Source organism: Nerophis lumbriciformis, linkage group LG08, assembly GCF_033978685.3.
Source record: "Nerophis lumbriciformis linkage group LG08, RoL_Nlum_v2.1, whole genome shotgun sequence".
Lineage (NCBI taxonomy): Eukaryota > Metazoa > Chordata > Actinopteri > Syngnathiformes > Syngnathidae > Nerophis > Nerophis lumbriciformis.
In genome coordinates this window covers 44,854,465-44,870,971 of record NC_084555.2, presented here as the reverse complement: position 1 = coordinate 44,870,971, position 16,507 = coordinate 44,854,465, and the positions used below count along the sequence as shown (strand labels likewise).

The window sequence follows — 16,507 nt, the reverse complement described above, 5'->3', positions numbered from 1 at the left end:
GTGCGCACGAGAAACATGTCTAAAAAAATACAATTATAAATTTTTTTAAATTTTTTTATAACTTTATTAAAAGTTTCTTGTGCGCACAAGATACATGTCTAAAAAAAAATACAAATAAAATAAAATTATAAAAAAAATGTTTTCCCCCATGTCCCTTTCGGGGCTCCGTAATATTAGCCTACTATCAAAGGCTGATGCAAATCTTTGTTGACAGAAATGCTGTATTTTAATTTTCTTTTTTTCTTTTTTTTTTTAGACATGTATCTCGTGCGCACAAGATACATGTCTAAAAAAAATATAAAAAATCAAAAATTATAATTTTTTTTTTTATAACTTTATAAAAAGTTTCTCGTGCGCACGAGAAACATGTCTAAAAAAAATACAATTATAAATTAAAAAAATTTTTTTTTTATAACTTTATTAAAAGTTTCTTGTGCGCACGAGATACATTTAAAAAAAAATTACAAATAAAATAAAATTATTAAAAAAATGTTTTCCCCCATGTCCCTTTCGGGGCTCCGTAATATTAGCCTACTATCAAAGGCTGATGCAAATCTTTGTTGACAGAAATGCTGTATTTTAATTTTCTTTTTTTTCAAGACATGTATCTCGTGCGCACGAGATACATGTCTAAAAAAAATATAAAAAATAAAACATTATAATTTTTTTTTTTTTTATAACTTCATAAAAAGTTTCTCATGCGCACGAGATACATGTCTAAAAAAAAAAATTAAAAAAAAAATTATAAATTTTTTTTTTTATAACTTTATAAAAAGTTTCTCGTGCGCACGAGATACATGTCTAAAAAAATATAAAAAATAAAAATTATAATTTTTTTTTTTTTATAACTTTATAAAAAGTTTCTCGTGCGCACGAGAAACATGTCTAAAAAAATACAATTATAAATGTTTTTAAAAAATTTTTATAACTTTATAAAAAGTTTCTTGTGCGCACGAGATACATGTCTAAAAAAAATACAAATAAAATAAAATTATAAAAAAAATGTTTTCCCCCATGTCCCTTTCGGGGCTCCGTAATATTAGCCTACTATCAAAGGCTGATGCAAATCTTCGTTGACAGAAATGTTGTATTCTAATTTTCATTCTACACACTTTTGCAACATTGGAAATCATTAGTAAAATGGAGGCTTCTCACAGGATGAGATAACTTCTGGAAATGACTGTCTCAGACTGGCCAAAGGTATAGATGTGTGTGTCCAAGTTTAAGGAAACGGCAGGCTGTCTTCTTCTAATGGATTCATTACAGTCTTTGCAAGCTGGGTAATATTTGCTGTGGTCTGGAACAACATGGCACACAAACAACTATGAGAAATTTAGCCGATATTACACACGGATAATGTGCCATGAGACATGCAAATATAAATTAAACACACAGAGGACATAAGTAAATGAAATTAAATAAGCTCAAATATACCAACAAACAAGGCATAATGAAGCTATATGTACATACAGCTAGCCTAAATAGCATGTTAGCATCAATTAGCTTGGATTGACCAAATATGCCTGATAAGCACTCCAGCAAATCCATAACATCAACAAAGCTCACCTTTGTGCATTCACGCACAGCATAAAACGTTTGGTGGACAAAATGAGACAAAAAAGGAGTGGCATGAAACACGTCTTTTTGTGGCAGCATCAGGAAAAGTTGTACATACAAACAAACTACGGTGAGTTCAAGAACTACCCAAATCAGTAGGATAACACAGAGGACATAAATAAAGGAAATTAAATGAGCTCAAATATAGCTACAAACGAGGCATAATGATGCATTATGTACATGCAGCTAGCCTAAATAGCATGTTAGCATCGATTAGCTTGCAGTCATGGATTGACCAAATATGCCTGATAAGCACTCCAGCAAATCAATAACATCAACAAAGCTCACCTTTGTGCATTCACGCACAGCATAAAACGTGTGGTGGACAAAATGAGACAAAAAAGGAGTGGCATGAAACACGTCTTTCTGTGGCAGCATCGGAAAAAGTTGTACATATAAACAAACTACGGTGAGTTCAAGAACTGCCAAAATCAGTAGGATAACACAGAGGACATTAGTAAAGGAAATTAAATGAGCTCAAATATAGCTACAAACGAGGCATAATGATGCATTATGTACATGCAGCTAGCCTAAATAGCATGTTAGCATCGATTAGCTTGCAGTCATGGATTGACCAAATATGCCTGATAAGCACTCCAGCAAATCAATAACATCAACAAAGCTCACCTTTGTGCATTCACACACAGCATAAAACGTGTGGTGGACAAAATGAGACAAAAAAGGAGTGGAATAAAACACGTCTTTCTGTGGCAGCATTGGAAAAAAGCTGTACACGTAAACAAACAACGGTGAGTTCAAGAACCGCCAAAATTAGTAGGACAAAATGGCGCTCGCCAAAATGCTCTCATCAGTGAAGCATGTTTAATATAAACAGTGGGATTTCTAACAGGTTTGTGTCATGTTTGATCTCCTACAGAAAATATATTCAAATAAAAAATTTTTTTTTTTCTTCATCTCAAGAGGTCCAGGGAGCCACTAGGGCGGCGCTAAAGAGCCAGAACGCCATGAACGCTGCGACTAGAACGCAGGTTACGTGGGTCTTTTTTCCGTGTTTTAATCATTCAATGTGAATAAAAGAAGCGCCGTCTTACCAGATCTCGTCGTTCTTGAACTCCAGCTCGCCGTACGTGTCCTCAAAGTCCTCGCCGCCCCCCTTGGCGAGGCCCTCCAGCGTGCGGTACGGCACGATGACCGTCCCCCTGGCGCCGGAAGTCCTCAGCACCTTCACCTCCATGATGCAGATGCTCTCGCTGATGTGCGCCGAGCCGCTCTCGAAGGTGAAGATGCCGGCGTGGTCGTCGTCCAGGATGGTCACCGTGGCGACGGCGGGGAACCCCAAAACCGCCTTTGGGTAGGGAAGACTGTTGGCGGACAGCAGCTCCTCCTCCACCTCCAGCACGCGCAGGTTGCCGAGGCGCACGAAGAAGTGCTCGTCCTCCTCGAAGATGTCGTCGTCGATGATGCCCACGCTGACTTCCCGGACCATCTCCCCGGGCTTGAAGACCACCGTGCCCTCGGTGAACTCGTAGTCGGCGCCGGCGTTGGCCGAGCCGTCCTCCGTCTTGTAATCCACGTAGACGGTCTTGTTGATGTCGCCGCCCTTCCTGGTGATGCTGAGGATGGCGGCGCCGCAGTTCTCCAGGCACTGGTAGGTGGCGGGCTCGAAGGCGACGCGGGTGACGTACTCATCGGGCTCGTCCACGTGCACCTCCTGCACGCTGGCGCACCTCTTGGCCTGCTCCGCCACGTGCTTCTTCAGGATGTTCCCGGCGCCCGTCATCATGCGCGTGGCCTGGATGCGGTAGAAGGCGCGGCTCTTCTGCTGGTGCGAGAGCGCGTAGTAGTTGGCCATCTCCACCAGCTGGTCCAGCTCTTTCTCCGGGTGCTTCTGCTTCAGGTCCTTGAGGATGCGGATCATGTCGCGGCGGGACTCGTCCACCTCCTTGCTCTCGATCAGACCCATCAGGTTGCCGCCGCCGGCGCAGCCGCCACCGTCCATGAAGTGAGAGTTGACCATCTTGCCGTCCATCTCGATCCCCTTGGCGCGCTCCGTCTCCGTCTCGATGATGACGCCGCGGTGCTTGTCGGTGCGGTACTTCTTGTGCATGAACTTGTAGAAGAGCAGGCGGCGGTCGGCCACCCAGGCCAGGACCACGCAGACGGGGAAGAAGGCGAGCGTGAGCAGGCCCTCCCAGACTTGGACCTCGTTGGGGGAGAAGACGGCCAGGATCATGTAGAGCCAAATGTAGGCGAAGATGCTCCAGCCGGCGGTGATGAAGAACACCCGCAGGTGTTTCACTTTGCGGACTTCTCCTTGGGGGATGACGGACACGCACAGGCCGATGATGACGAACATGTTGAAGGCGGCGCTGCCCACGATGGTGGCCGGCCCCAGCTCGCCCGCTTTGAACTCGTGTCCGCAGACCTCGATGACGGAGAGCATGATCTCCGGGGCGGAGGACCCCAGCGCCATGAGGGTGAGGTTGGACACCGTCTCGTTCCACACTCGGATGGTGGTGGTGGTGGTCTCCCCGTTGGGTCGCTTGATGACGATCTCCTTCTCTTGCGATGTGATGACCTCGATGGCCGCCATGAAGCGGTCGGCGATGATGGACACCCCCAGGAACATGTAGATCATGGCCACGAAATACACAATGACCCGCGCGATCTTGTCCCCCATGGACGGATCCTCCGGGTACCAGATGGGCAGGATGATGCCGGGCCTGCACTTGGAGTTCCCCGGGCAGGTGGCATTGTCCGGGGCGAGCGGCGGACTCGGGGTGGTGCGGGACTCCGCGCAAAGGAAGGTCACCGCTGCCGAGACCAGCCCCAACCACAGGCAGGCCGAGGACCCTGGACCTACGGGCCTTGACCCCTCCATGCACCCTCCTCGGTCTCGGGGGTCCTGACCACACTGGGCTCCAGCACTGGGCTTGGACTCCAACCAAGACCTGAACACAAACAACATAATTAATAACTTGTGGTCAAAAGGTTGAGGTTAGGAATGGGTGATGAGAAGATGAAAAATATAATCATTTAGCGCAGTGGTCCCCAACCTTTTTGTAACTGCGGACTGGTCAATGCTTGGAAATTTGTCCCACGTACCGGGAGTGGGGGAGGAATTATATATATATATTTTTTGTCATTAAAAAATACAATCATGCGTGCTTACGGACTGTATCCCTGCAGACTGTATTGATATATAATGTAGGAACCAGAATATTAATAACAGAAAGAAACTGTCACGACTTGGACTATGGCGTGGTTTGTTCTCCCGAGGTGCAAGTGATTTGGACCAGACATGGCGTGACGGTGAATACATGATTTATTTTAACACTATATATCAAAAAGGAACGAAACGAAAAGCGCGCACAATGGCGGAGGTACAAAACTAGGCTATTGAAAACAAAACTTGCACATAGGCAGAAACTGTGAACAATTAAACAAAAACACTAACTGTGGCATTAATAAACAAAAAAACATACTTGGCATGGACTATGAAGTGCGCAGAGGTAAGAGTGTGACAGGGGTATGAAGAGCATAAATGCGGGATGTCGTCAGAACGACAAACTGAAAACAATGAACTTAAATACTGTAGACATGATTAACGAAAACAGCTGCGTGACTCAAAACGTGAAACAGGTGCGTGACGTGACAGGTGAAAACTAATGGTTGCTATGGTGACAAAACAAAAGTGCACAAAAAGTCCAAAAACAAAACCGAACATGACCAAAACAAAAACATGATCACACAGACATGACAGAAACAACCCTTTTGTGTGAATGAGTGTAAATGGGGGAGGGAGGTTTTTTGGGTTGGTGCACTAATTGTAAGTGTATCTTGTGTTTTTTATGTTGATTTAATTAAAAAAAAAATATATATATATATTTTTTTTTTTTAATTTCTTGTGCGGCCCGGTACCATTCGATCCGCAGCCCAGTGGTTGGAGACCACTGATTTAGCGCACGCAGTGTGATTTATCAAGAATTGCGAGCGCTATTTTGCATCTTTATTTAGCACTTCTGAAAACAATGTGCAAGCTGACACTGTTTGTGAGAAAGAAGGTGATCCTTCCTACGTATGCTTGTCAACATATAGACTGTCCAAAATTAAAATAACAGTTTTATTGTCTTATGTTATAGTTTTATACTTGCTGGATGACTGAAACTGATTAAAATTAGGGATGTCCGATAATGGCTTTTTTGCCGACATCCGATATTCCGATATTGTCCAACTCTTAATTACCGATACCGATATCAACCGATATATACAGTCGTGGAATTAACACATTATTATGCCTAATTTGGACAACCAGGTATGGTGAAGATAAGGTACTTTAAAAAAAAATTAATAAAATAAAATAAGGAAAATAAATTAAAAACATTTTCTTGAATAAAAAAGAAAGTAAAACAATATAAAAACAGTTACATAGAAACTAGTAATTAATGAAAATGAGTAAAATTAACTGTTAAAGGTTAGTACTATTAGTGGACCAGCAGCACGCACAATCATGTGTGCTTACGGACTGTATCCCTTGCAGACTGTATTGATATATATTGATATATAATGTAGGAACCACAATATTAATAACAGAAACAAACAACCCTTTTGTGTGAATGAGTGTAAATGGGGGAGGGAGGTTTTTGGGGTTGGTGCACTAATTGTAAGTGTATCTGGTGTTTTTTATGTTGATTTAATTTAAAAAAATTAAAAAATAAAAAATTTCGCGCGAGAAAATTTTATAAAATTATAAAAAAAATTAACAAAAATTGGATAATTTTTTTTTATTATTTTTTTTTTTAGACATGTATCTCGTGCGCACGAGAAACTATCTCGTGTGCACGAGTTTATTTTTATAAAATTATTAAAAAAATAATAATAAAATTTTTTTTTTTTTTTTTTTAATAATTTTGTAAAAAGTATCTCGTACTCACGAGAAAATTTCTCATGTGCACGAGATAGTTTCTTGTGCACACGAGATACATGTCTAAAAAAATTTTTTTTAAATAAAAATGATTTTTTTTTTTTAAATTTTCCCTCATGTCCCTTTAGGGGCTCCGTACATTAATAATTATTATTATTATGGAAAATATTTAATTTCATTTTTGGGGGGGGGGATCTGTAAAAAAAAAAAAAAAAGCAGTCGTTTGAAATATTTCACTTCTTTTGGAAGGTGTAATTACCAGGGTCGGAGTGCGATTGTCTTAAAAAGTCATGGGAGGGGTGGGGGGGTAAAAAAAACAGCTTGCTCATCAGATTCCAATGTTGACCGACTAAGCAGGCTCCAAAATGTTGCATTGGCAAAAAAAAAAAGAAAAAAAAGAAAGCCAAGAAGAAGGGCCAACCAAGAGTGCAGACTCCTACACTCCACTATTCCCATAACGCTTCTTTCCGCACCTCTGCCGCCTTAATGGGATGCAACCTGACAACCCATTTAGTGCTAACAGCTGATGTCAGGAGGAAGCAGCCAGCTAACATGTTTTCAACAACTGCCTCACAACTATATTTGATGATATATGATCGTAATAAATATGCTTAGTTAGCGTGTTGTTTCGGGTTAATTGATCACATACCTTATTTTGACCTAATCCTGCCAGCTCAGCAATTGACCGGCGCCTTCAGCAGACCTGGACATATTAAGGCCCGTTAAGACACTAGACCAGTGGTTCTTAACCTTGTTGGAGGTACCAAACCCCACCTGTTTCATATGCACATTCACCCAACCCTTCTTTAGTGAAAAATAAAATGTTTTTTTTTTTCTAATTTATACGTTTTTGGTAACACTTTAGTATGGGGAACATATTCTAAGTAATAAAGACTTAATTTAGAGTTATCTGTTAGGGCCAGGGTTAGAGGGTTAGGGTTATAATAAGGCCATGCCGAATAAGACATTAATAAGTACTTAATAATGACTAGTTAAGAGCCAATATGTTACTAATTCGCATGTTAATAAGCAACTAATTAATGGTGAATATGTTCCCCATACTAAAGTGTTACCATGTTTTTATACTGGTGCACAAAATGAACCGTGCATGAACATCACATCTCTCGTTTATGTTTTACTTGCTAAACACTTGAACGCAACATTTTTACTATTGATGTACTTAGTAGACATTCGAACGCAACAATCTCGTTTATGTTTTATTTGGTAAACACTTGAACACAACATTCTTACTTTTAATGTACTTAGTAGACATTTGAATGCAACACTATTATTTTACTTGGTAAACACTTGAACACACCATCCTTACTATTGATGTACCTAATAGACATTTGAACGCAACACTTCCACTATTATTATACATGGTAAACACTTGAACACAACATTCTTACTATTGATGTACTTAATAGACACTTGAACGCAACAATCTCGTTAATGTTTTACTTGGTAAACATTTGAACACAACATTCTTACTTTTAATGTACTTAGTAGACATTTGAACGCAACACTCCTGTTTATGTTTTACTTGGTAAACACTTGAACACACCATCCTTACTATTGATGTACTTAATAGGCATTTGAACGCAACACTTCCACTATTATTTTACATGGTAAACACTTGAACACAACATTCTGACTATTGATGTACTTAATAGACATTTGAACGCAACAATCTCGTTAATGTTTTACTTGGTAAACACCTGAACGCAACATTCTTACTATTGATCTACTTTGTAGACATTTGAACGCAACACTATTATTTTACATGGTAAACACTTGAACACAACATTCTTACTATTGATGTACTTAAAGACATTTGAACGCAACACTCCTGTTTATGTTTTACTTGGTAAACACTTGAACACAACATTCTGACTATTGATGTACTTAATAGACATTTGAAGGCAACAATCTCGTTAATGTTTTACTTGGTAAACACTTGAACGCAACATTCTTACTATTGATCTACTTAGTAGACATTTGAAGGCAACACTCTCGTCAATGGTTTACTTGGACACAACATTCTTACTTTTTATGTACTTAGTAGACATTTGAATGCAACACTATTATTTTACTTGGTAAACACTTGAACACACCATCCTTACTATTGATGTACTTAATAGACATTTGAACGCAACACTTCCACTATTATTTTACATGGTAAACACTTGAACACAACATTATGACTATTGATGTACTTCAGACATTTGAATGCAATACTCCTGTTTATGTTTTACTTGGTAAACACTTGAACACAACATTCTTACTATTGATGTACTTAATAGACATTTGAACGCAACAATCTTGTTAATGTTTTACTTGGTAAACACTTGAACGCAACATTCTTACTATTGATCTACTTAGTAGACATTTGAATGCAACACTCTCGTTTATGTTTTATTTGGTAAACATTTGAACACAATATTCTTACTTTTAATGTACTTAGTAGACATTTGAATGCAACACTATTATTTTACTTGGTAAACACTTGAACACACCATCCTTACTATTGATGTACTTAGTAGACATTTGAATGCAACACTATTATTTTACTTGGTAAACACTTGAACACAACATTCTTACTATTGATGTACTTAATAGACATTTGAACGCAACAATCTCGTTAATATTTTAATTGGTAAACACTTGAACGCAACATTCTTACTATTGATCTACTTAGTAGACATTTGAATGCAACACTCTCGTTTATGTTTTATTTGGTAAACATTTGAACACAATATTCTTACTTTTAATGTACTTAGTAGACATTTGAATGCAACACTATTATTTTACTTGGTAAACACTTGAACACACCATCCTTACTATTGATGTACTTAATAGACATTTGAACGCAACACTTCCACTATTATTTTACATGGTAAACACTTGAACACAACATTCTTACTATTGATGTACTTAAAGACATTTGAACGCAACACTCCTGTTTATGTTTTACTTGGTAAACATTTGAACACAAGATTCTTACTATTGATGTACTTAATAGACATTTGAACGCAACAATCTTGTTAATGTTTTACTTGGTAAACACTTGAACGCAACATTCTTACTATTGATCTACTTAGTAGACATTTGAACGCAACACTCTCGTTTATGTTTTACTTGGTAAACATTTGAACACAATATTCTTACTTTTAATGTACTTAGTAGACATTTGAATGCAACACTATTATTTTACTTGGTAAACACTTGAACACACCATCCTTACTATTGATGTACTTAGTAGACATTTGAATGCAACACTATTATTTTACTTGGTAAACACTTGAACACACCATGCTTACTATTGATGTACTTAATAGACATTTGAACGCAACACTTCCACTATTATTTTACATGGTAAACACTTGAACGCAACATTCTTACTATTGATCTACTTAGTAGACATTTGAACACAACACTCTTGTTTATGTTTTACTTGGTAAACACTTGAACACAACATTCTTACTTTTAATGTACTTAGTAGACATTTGAATGCAACACTATTATTTTACTTGGTAAACACTTGAACACACCATCCTTACTATTGATGTACTTGATAGACATTTGAACGCAACACTTCCACTATTATTTTACATGGTAAACACTTGAACACAACATTCTTACTATTGATCTACTTAGTAGACATTTGAACGCAACACTCTCGTTTATGTTTTACTTGGTAAACACTTGAACGCAACATTCTTACTATTGATCTACTTAGTAGACATTTGAATGCAACACTATTATTTTACTTGGTAAACACTTGAGCACACCATCCTTACTATTGATGTACTTAATAGACATTTGAACGCAACACTTCCACTATTATTTTACATGGTAAACACTTGAACACAACATTCTTACTATTGATGTACTTAAGACAATTGAACGCAACACTCCTGTGTATGTTTTACTTGGTAAACACTTGAACGCAACATTCTTACTATTGATCTACTTAGTAGAAAATAGTATTACTTAGTATTAATTAGTATTACTAACTAACTAACTTTAGAAAGTAATATGGTTGAAACTATAGATGTCCGATAATGGCTTTTTTGCCGATATCCGATATTCCGATATTGTCCAACTCTTAATTACCGATTCCGATATCAACCGATACCGATATATACAGTCGTGGAATTAACACATTATTATGCCTAATTTTGTTGTGATGCCCCGCTGGATGCATTAAACAATGTAACAAGGTTTTCCAAAATAAATCAACTCAAGTTATGGAAAAAAATGCCAACATGGCACTGCCATATTTATTATTGAAGTCACAAAGTGCATTATTTTTTTTAACATGCCTCAAAACAGCAGCTTGGAATTTGGGACATGCATGAGGAGGTTGAGGTGGGCGGGGTTTGGGGTAGGGGGTAGCGGGGGGTGTATATTGTAGCGTCCCGGAAGAGTTAGTGCTGCAAGGGGTTCTGGGTATTTGTTCTGTTGTGTTTATGTTGTGTTACGGTGCGGATGTTCTCCCGAAATGTGTTTGTCATTCTTGTTTGGTGTGGGTTCACAGTGTGGCGCATATTTGTAACAGTGTTAAAGTTGTTTATACGGCCACCCTCAGCGTGACCTGTATGGCTGTTGACCAAGTATGCTTGCATTTACTTGTGTGTGTGAAAAGCCGTAGATATTATGTGACTGGGCCGACATGCAAAGGCAGTGCCTTTAAGGTTTATTGGCGCTCTGTACTTCTCCCTACGTCCGTGTACACAGCGGCGTTTTAAAAAGTCATACATTTTAGTTTTTGAAACCGATGCCGATAACTTCCGATATCACATTTTAAAGCATTTATCGGCCGATAATATCGGCAGTTCGATATTATCGGACATCTCTAACAGAAAGTATTCAATGGTTGAAATCTGCACTTGTGTGTGTTGTAGGAGTTATTACCGTAATCTACGTCACAGCAGCTCAGACAGGAACAAAGCAGAGTGGGCGGGGTTTGTTTTCAGCGCAGCCAGCCCGAAACGCATGTGTCAAGAACAGATACGGAAGCAAATTTTTACAACAAATTTCTGCATAAAAGTGATAATATATCATATTGTAGGTGTTTTATACACTTAGCATTCATATTTTGCTGTTTGTTACTTTTTTGTTGTGTTTTGTTTGATTGTCAACAATGTCTATGGAGGAGCGATGTTCATATGTTGTTAATATTCACTGTTTTATCGTTCATAGTTAATATTGTAAATCCCACTTTCTTTATTTTCATGTACATTTTGGGTGTCACATTCAGTGAAAAACTGTAAAATTCCATTCCGTTTTTTCGAGGTGGTCTGTTGTAACTTTTTTAGAACTGACTTTTTTATTCGTGTTCCTGGAAAAAAAAGGGACCCAAACACACATATTGTACAGCAGAGTTTTACAGCTGAATGTGGACATATAATTTATACACACATACACATGTTTTCTCTAAATGTGGCCCCCCGAGTCAAATTATTTGCCCAGCTCTGCATGTATTAGAGCATTGATTACAATTTATTTTAAATAGAATTCCATTTTTTTCAACCTTTATTGTCGCCCCTGATTATGTGACGCGTGACGGCCAATACAAGTTGCATGTACCGTGTAGATATATCATGAAATCAAACAATTAATATTTGCCCAGCTCTGTATAAGAACATTGACTACAATTCATTTTAAACAGTATTCAATTTTTTTCAACCTTAATTGTCGCCCCTGATTATGTGACGAGTGACGGTCAACACAAGTTGCACGTACCATGTAGATATATCATGAAATCAAACAATTAATATTTTCCCAGCTCTTTATTAGATTACAATTTATTCTAAATAGTATTCAATTTTTTTCAACCTTTATTGTCGCCCCTGATTATGTGACGCGTGACGGCCAATACAAGTTGCATGTACCGTGTAGATATATCATGAAATCAAACAATTAATATTTGCCCAGCTCTGTAATAGATTACAATTTATTTTAAATAGTATTCCATTTTTTTCTACCTTTATTGTCGCCCCTGATTATGCGACGCGTGACGGCCAATACAAGTTGCATGTACTATGTAGATATATCATGAAATCAAACAATTAATATTTGCCCAGCTCTTTATTAGATTACAATTTATTCTAAATAGTATTCAATTTTTTTCAACCTTTATTGTCGCCCCTGATTATGCGACGCGTGACGGCCAATACAAGTTGCATGTACCATGTAGATTAATCATTAAATCAAACAATTAATATTTGCCCAGCTCTGTATTAGACTACAACTTATTTTAAATAATATTCAAATTTTTTCAACCTTTATTGTCGCCCCTGATTATGCGACGCGTGACGGCCAATACAAGTTGCATGTACCATGTAGATATATCATTAAATCAAACAATTAATATTTGCCCAGCTCTGTATTAGATTACAATTTATTTTAAATAATATTCAATTTTTTCCAAGCTTTATTGTCGCCCCTGATTTTGCAACGCGTGACGAACAACACAAGTTGCATGTACTATGTAGATGTATCATGAAATCAAACAATTAATATTTGCCCAGCTCTGTATTAGATTACAATTTATTTTAAATAGTATTTAATTTTTTTCAACCTTTATTGTCGCCCCTGATTATGTGACGCATGACGGCCAATACAAGTTGCATGTACCGTGTAGATATATCATGAAATCAAACAATTAATATTTGCCCAGCTCTGTATTAAATTACAATTTATTTTAAATAATATTCCATTTTTTCAAACCTTTATTGCCGCCCCTGATTATGCGACGTGTGACGGCCAATGCAAGTTGCATGTACCGTGTAGATATATCATGAAATCAAACAATTAATATTTGCCCAGCTCTGTATTAGACTACAACTTATTTTAAATAATATTCAAATTTTTTCAACCTTTATTGTCGCCCCTGATTATGCGACGCGTGACGGCCAATACAAGTTGCATGTACCATGTAAATATATCATTAAATCAAACAATTAATACTTGCCCAGCTCTGTATTAGATTACAATTTATTCTAAATAGTATTTAATTTTTATCAACCTTTATTGTCGCCCCTGATTATGCGACGCGTGACGGCCAATACAAGTTGCATGTACCATGTAGATATATCATGAAATCAAACAATTAATATTTTCCCAGCTCTTTATTAGATTACAATTTTTTTTAAATAATATTCAATTTTTTCCAAGCTTTATTGTTGCCCCTGATTATGCGACGTGTGACGGCCAATACAAGTTGCATGTACCATGTAGATATATCATGAAATCAAACAATTAATATTTGCCCAGCTCTTTATTAGATTACAATTTATTCTAAATAGTATTCAATTTTTTTCAACCTTTATTGTCGCCCCTGACTATGCGACGCGTGATGGCCAATACAAGTTGCATGTACCATGTAGATATATCATGAAATCAAACAATTAATATTTGCCCAGCTCTGTATTAGACTACAACTTATTTTAAATAATATTCAAATTTTTTCAACCTTTATTGTCGCCCCTGATTATGCGACGCGTGACGGCCAATACAAGTTGCATGTACCATGTAGATGTATCATGAAATCAAACAATTAATATTTGCCCAGCTCTGTATTAGACTACAACTTATTTTAAATAATATTCAAATTTTTTCAACCTTTATTGTCGCCCCTGATTATGTGAAGTGTGACGGCCAATACAAGTTGCATGTACCATGTAGATATATCATGAAATCAAACAATTAATATTTGCCCAGCTCTGTATTAGATTACAATTTATTCTAAATAGTATTTAATTTTTTTCAACCTTTATTGTCGCCCCTGATTATGCGACGTGTGACGAACAACACAAGTTGCATGTACTATGTAGATGTATCATGAAATCAAACAATTAATATTTGCCCAGCTCTGTATTAGATTACAATTTATCTTAAATAGTATTCCATTTTTTTCACCCTTTATTGTCGCCCCTGATTATGTGACGTGTGACGAACAACACAAGTTGCATGTACTATGTAGATATATCATGAAATCAAACAATTAATATTTGCCCAGCTCTTTATTAGATTACAATTTATTCTAAATAGTATTTAATTTTTTTAAACCTTTATTGTCGCCCCTGATTATGCGACGCGTGACGAACAACACAAGTTGCATGTACCATGTAGACAGGGGCGCCGCTAGGGATTTTGGGCCCCATGAATATAATCTTTACAGGGCCCCCAACACAGTGTCATTATTTTTTCTGTATTATAATTTCATCATCATTAGGGGCCTCTCTGGGCCCCCCTCCAACATGGGCCCCTAGAATCCGTCTCCTTTACCCCCCCCCCCCCCCTTTTCGGCGCCCCTGCATGTAGATATATCATGAAATCAAACAATTAATATTTGCCCAGCTCTGTATTAGATTACAATTTATTCTAAATAGTATTACATTTTTTTCAACCTTTATTGTCGCCCCTGATTATGTGACGCGTGACGGCCAATACAAGTTGCGTGTACCATGTTGATACATCATGAAATCAAACAACTAATAGCACATCTGAGTGTGTTTACAGTGAAATGTCGGGTGACAGTCCGAGGCGCGCGTTGGTGATATATTCTATTTTTAAGTCTTCTCTGATGGATGGGAGGTTATGTGAGCTTCATGCATGAGCGGAGTCAGCACACAAGCTTCAGCTGTTGCTGATTAATCATCAGCACCAACACATCCACTCCCGCTCATACCTGAGGGGGAATCCCTAAGCCTGAGCTCATACTGTACTGCATGAAACATCTCATCCTTCACATCGAAACATTCTCATGCGTGCCAACATCTCCACTGGATGCGTGACAAGAAACGACCGAGCAACGTTGCAACCTCTGCATTTTGGGATTATTATGGGATGTCGCCTACCTGGGCTCTGCTCCTGGTGGTTCGGTGTCGCGGCTGCAAGGAGCTCCGGTCCTCCTCCTCCTCCTCCTCCTCCGCCTCCTCCTCCTCTTCGGTTGACTGACAGCCAAAACTCCGGCGTCCCACCCCCCTCCCCCCTCGGGCCGGCCGGGTTCTTGGAGGCAAGATGCTTGGACCGGATCGGAACCGCCGCAGGTCTTTGCCGCGATGTCCTCCTCCTCCTCCTCCTCAGCAGGACCACAACCTCCCAGTGTGACAAAATGATGCTGTCCGATCAGGCAATGACGAAATGGGTGAAGGGGGTGGGGGCTGGGGGGGCGGTGGTGGTAGGTCAGTATTTTAGGGTCTCGCCCCCTCTAGGTGGGCGTGTTGATGGAAGCTCGTGGAGATCTTCAGCGGGCTCGTCTTAATGCCAAGCCGGGATCGGCGCTCGCTCTGCGGAGCTTCGCCAAACCGGCGCTGAAAAAATTAAATAGTAATAAAAAAAATAAAAGAGACAAGTTATTCCTCACTGATTTTCGCCGCTGCCTGCAGAGGTACGTGAACGCATCACGCCAGCTTCACAGCCCCGTCTTCTTTTTATTTATTACATTTTTTTTTTTTACATTTTTGGAACACGGAGGTGGCAAATGGTTGCATCACTCCTCCCCTATATGGAGAAAAAAAAATAAAAAAATCTTACAGCTGAGTTACGTCATCATCAGCTGACAGGACCAACCTGCAACGACAAACGACGTCACGTGACCACGTGTAATAAATTATTATATAACGCTAATATACATTATAGTGCAACGGTGTCACGTGACCATCCACAATCATGTGACTAATAGGCAGTATAATGCAACAATGTCATGGGACTGCATCTAATATAATAATATTGTATTGTTGTAGTATATTTGTAGTGTATATTAAATATATTATCGTATGGTGGTCGTGTGTTTGTTGCATCATATTCTTTATTATTGATATATAAACTATATAGGGTGTATTTATCATACAATGCAACAAACTTTAGACCACAAAGAATGTAAATAATATACAGTAACACATACTTATATATATATATATACATATATACACATTATATATATATATACATTATATATATATATATACATACATATATATGTACATATATACA

General features: G+C 38.3%; 1 protein-coding gene across 2 annotated transcripts in view; it reads right to left on the bottom strand.

The window, feature by feature from the left end:
• slc8a3 (solute carrier family 8 member 3) overlaps positions 1 to 15,404 on the bottom strand; it is a 130,503-nt gene extending 115,099 nt beyond the window's left edge. For both annotated transcript variants that reach the window (XM_061968998.1, XM_061968999.1), the window contains exons 1-2: positions 15,370 to 15,404; positions 2,670 to 4,529 (exon numbers count right to left, since the gene is read on the bottom strand). In XM_061968998.1, coding sequence (XP_061824982.1) covers positions 2,670 to 4,459 — 1,790 coding nt within the window. In that variant the 5' untranslated portion in view covers positions 4,460 to 4,529; positions 15,370 to 15,404. The remainder of the gene's footprint in view (positions 1 to 2,669; positions 4,530 to 15,369) is intronic.
• Between the last annotated feature and the right edge of the window lie 1,103 nt (positions 15,405 to 16,507).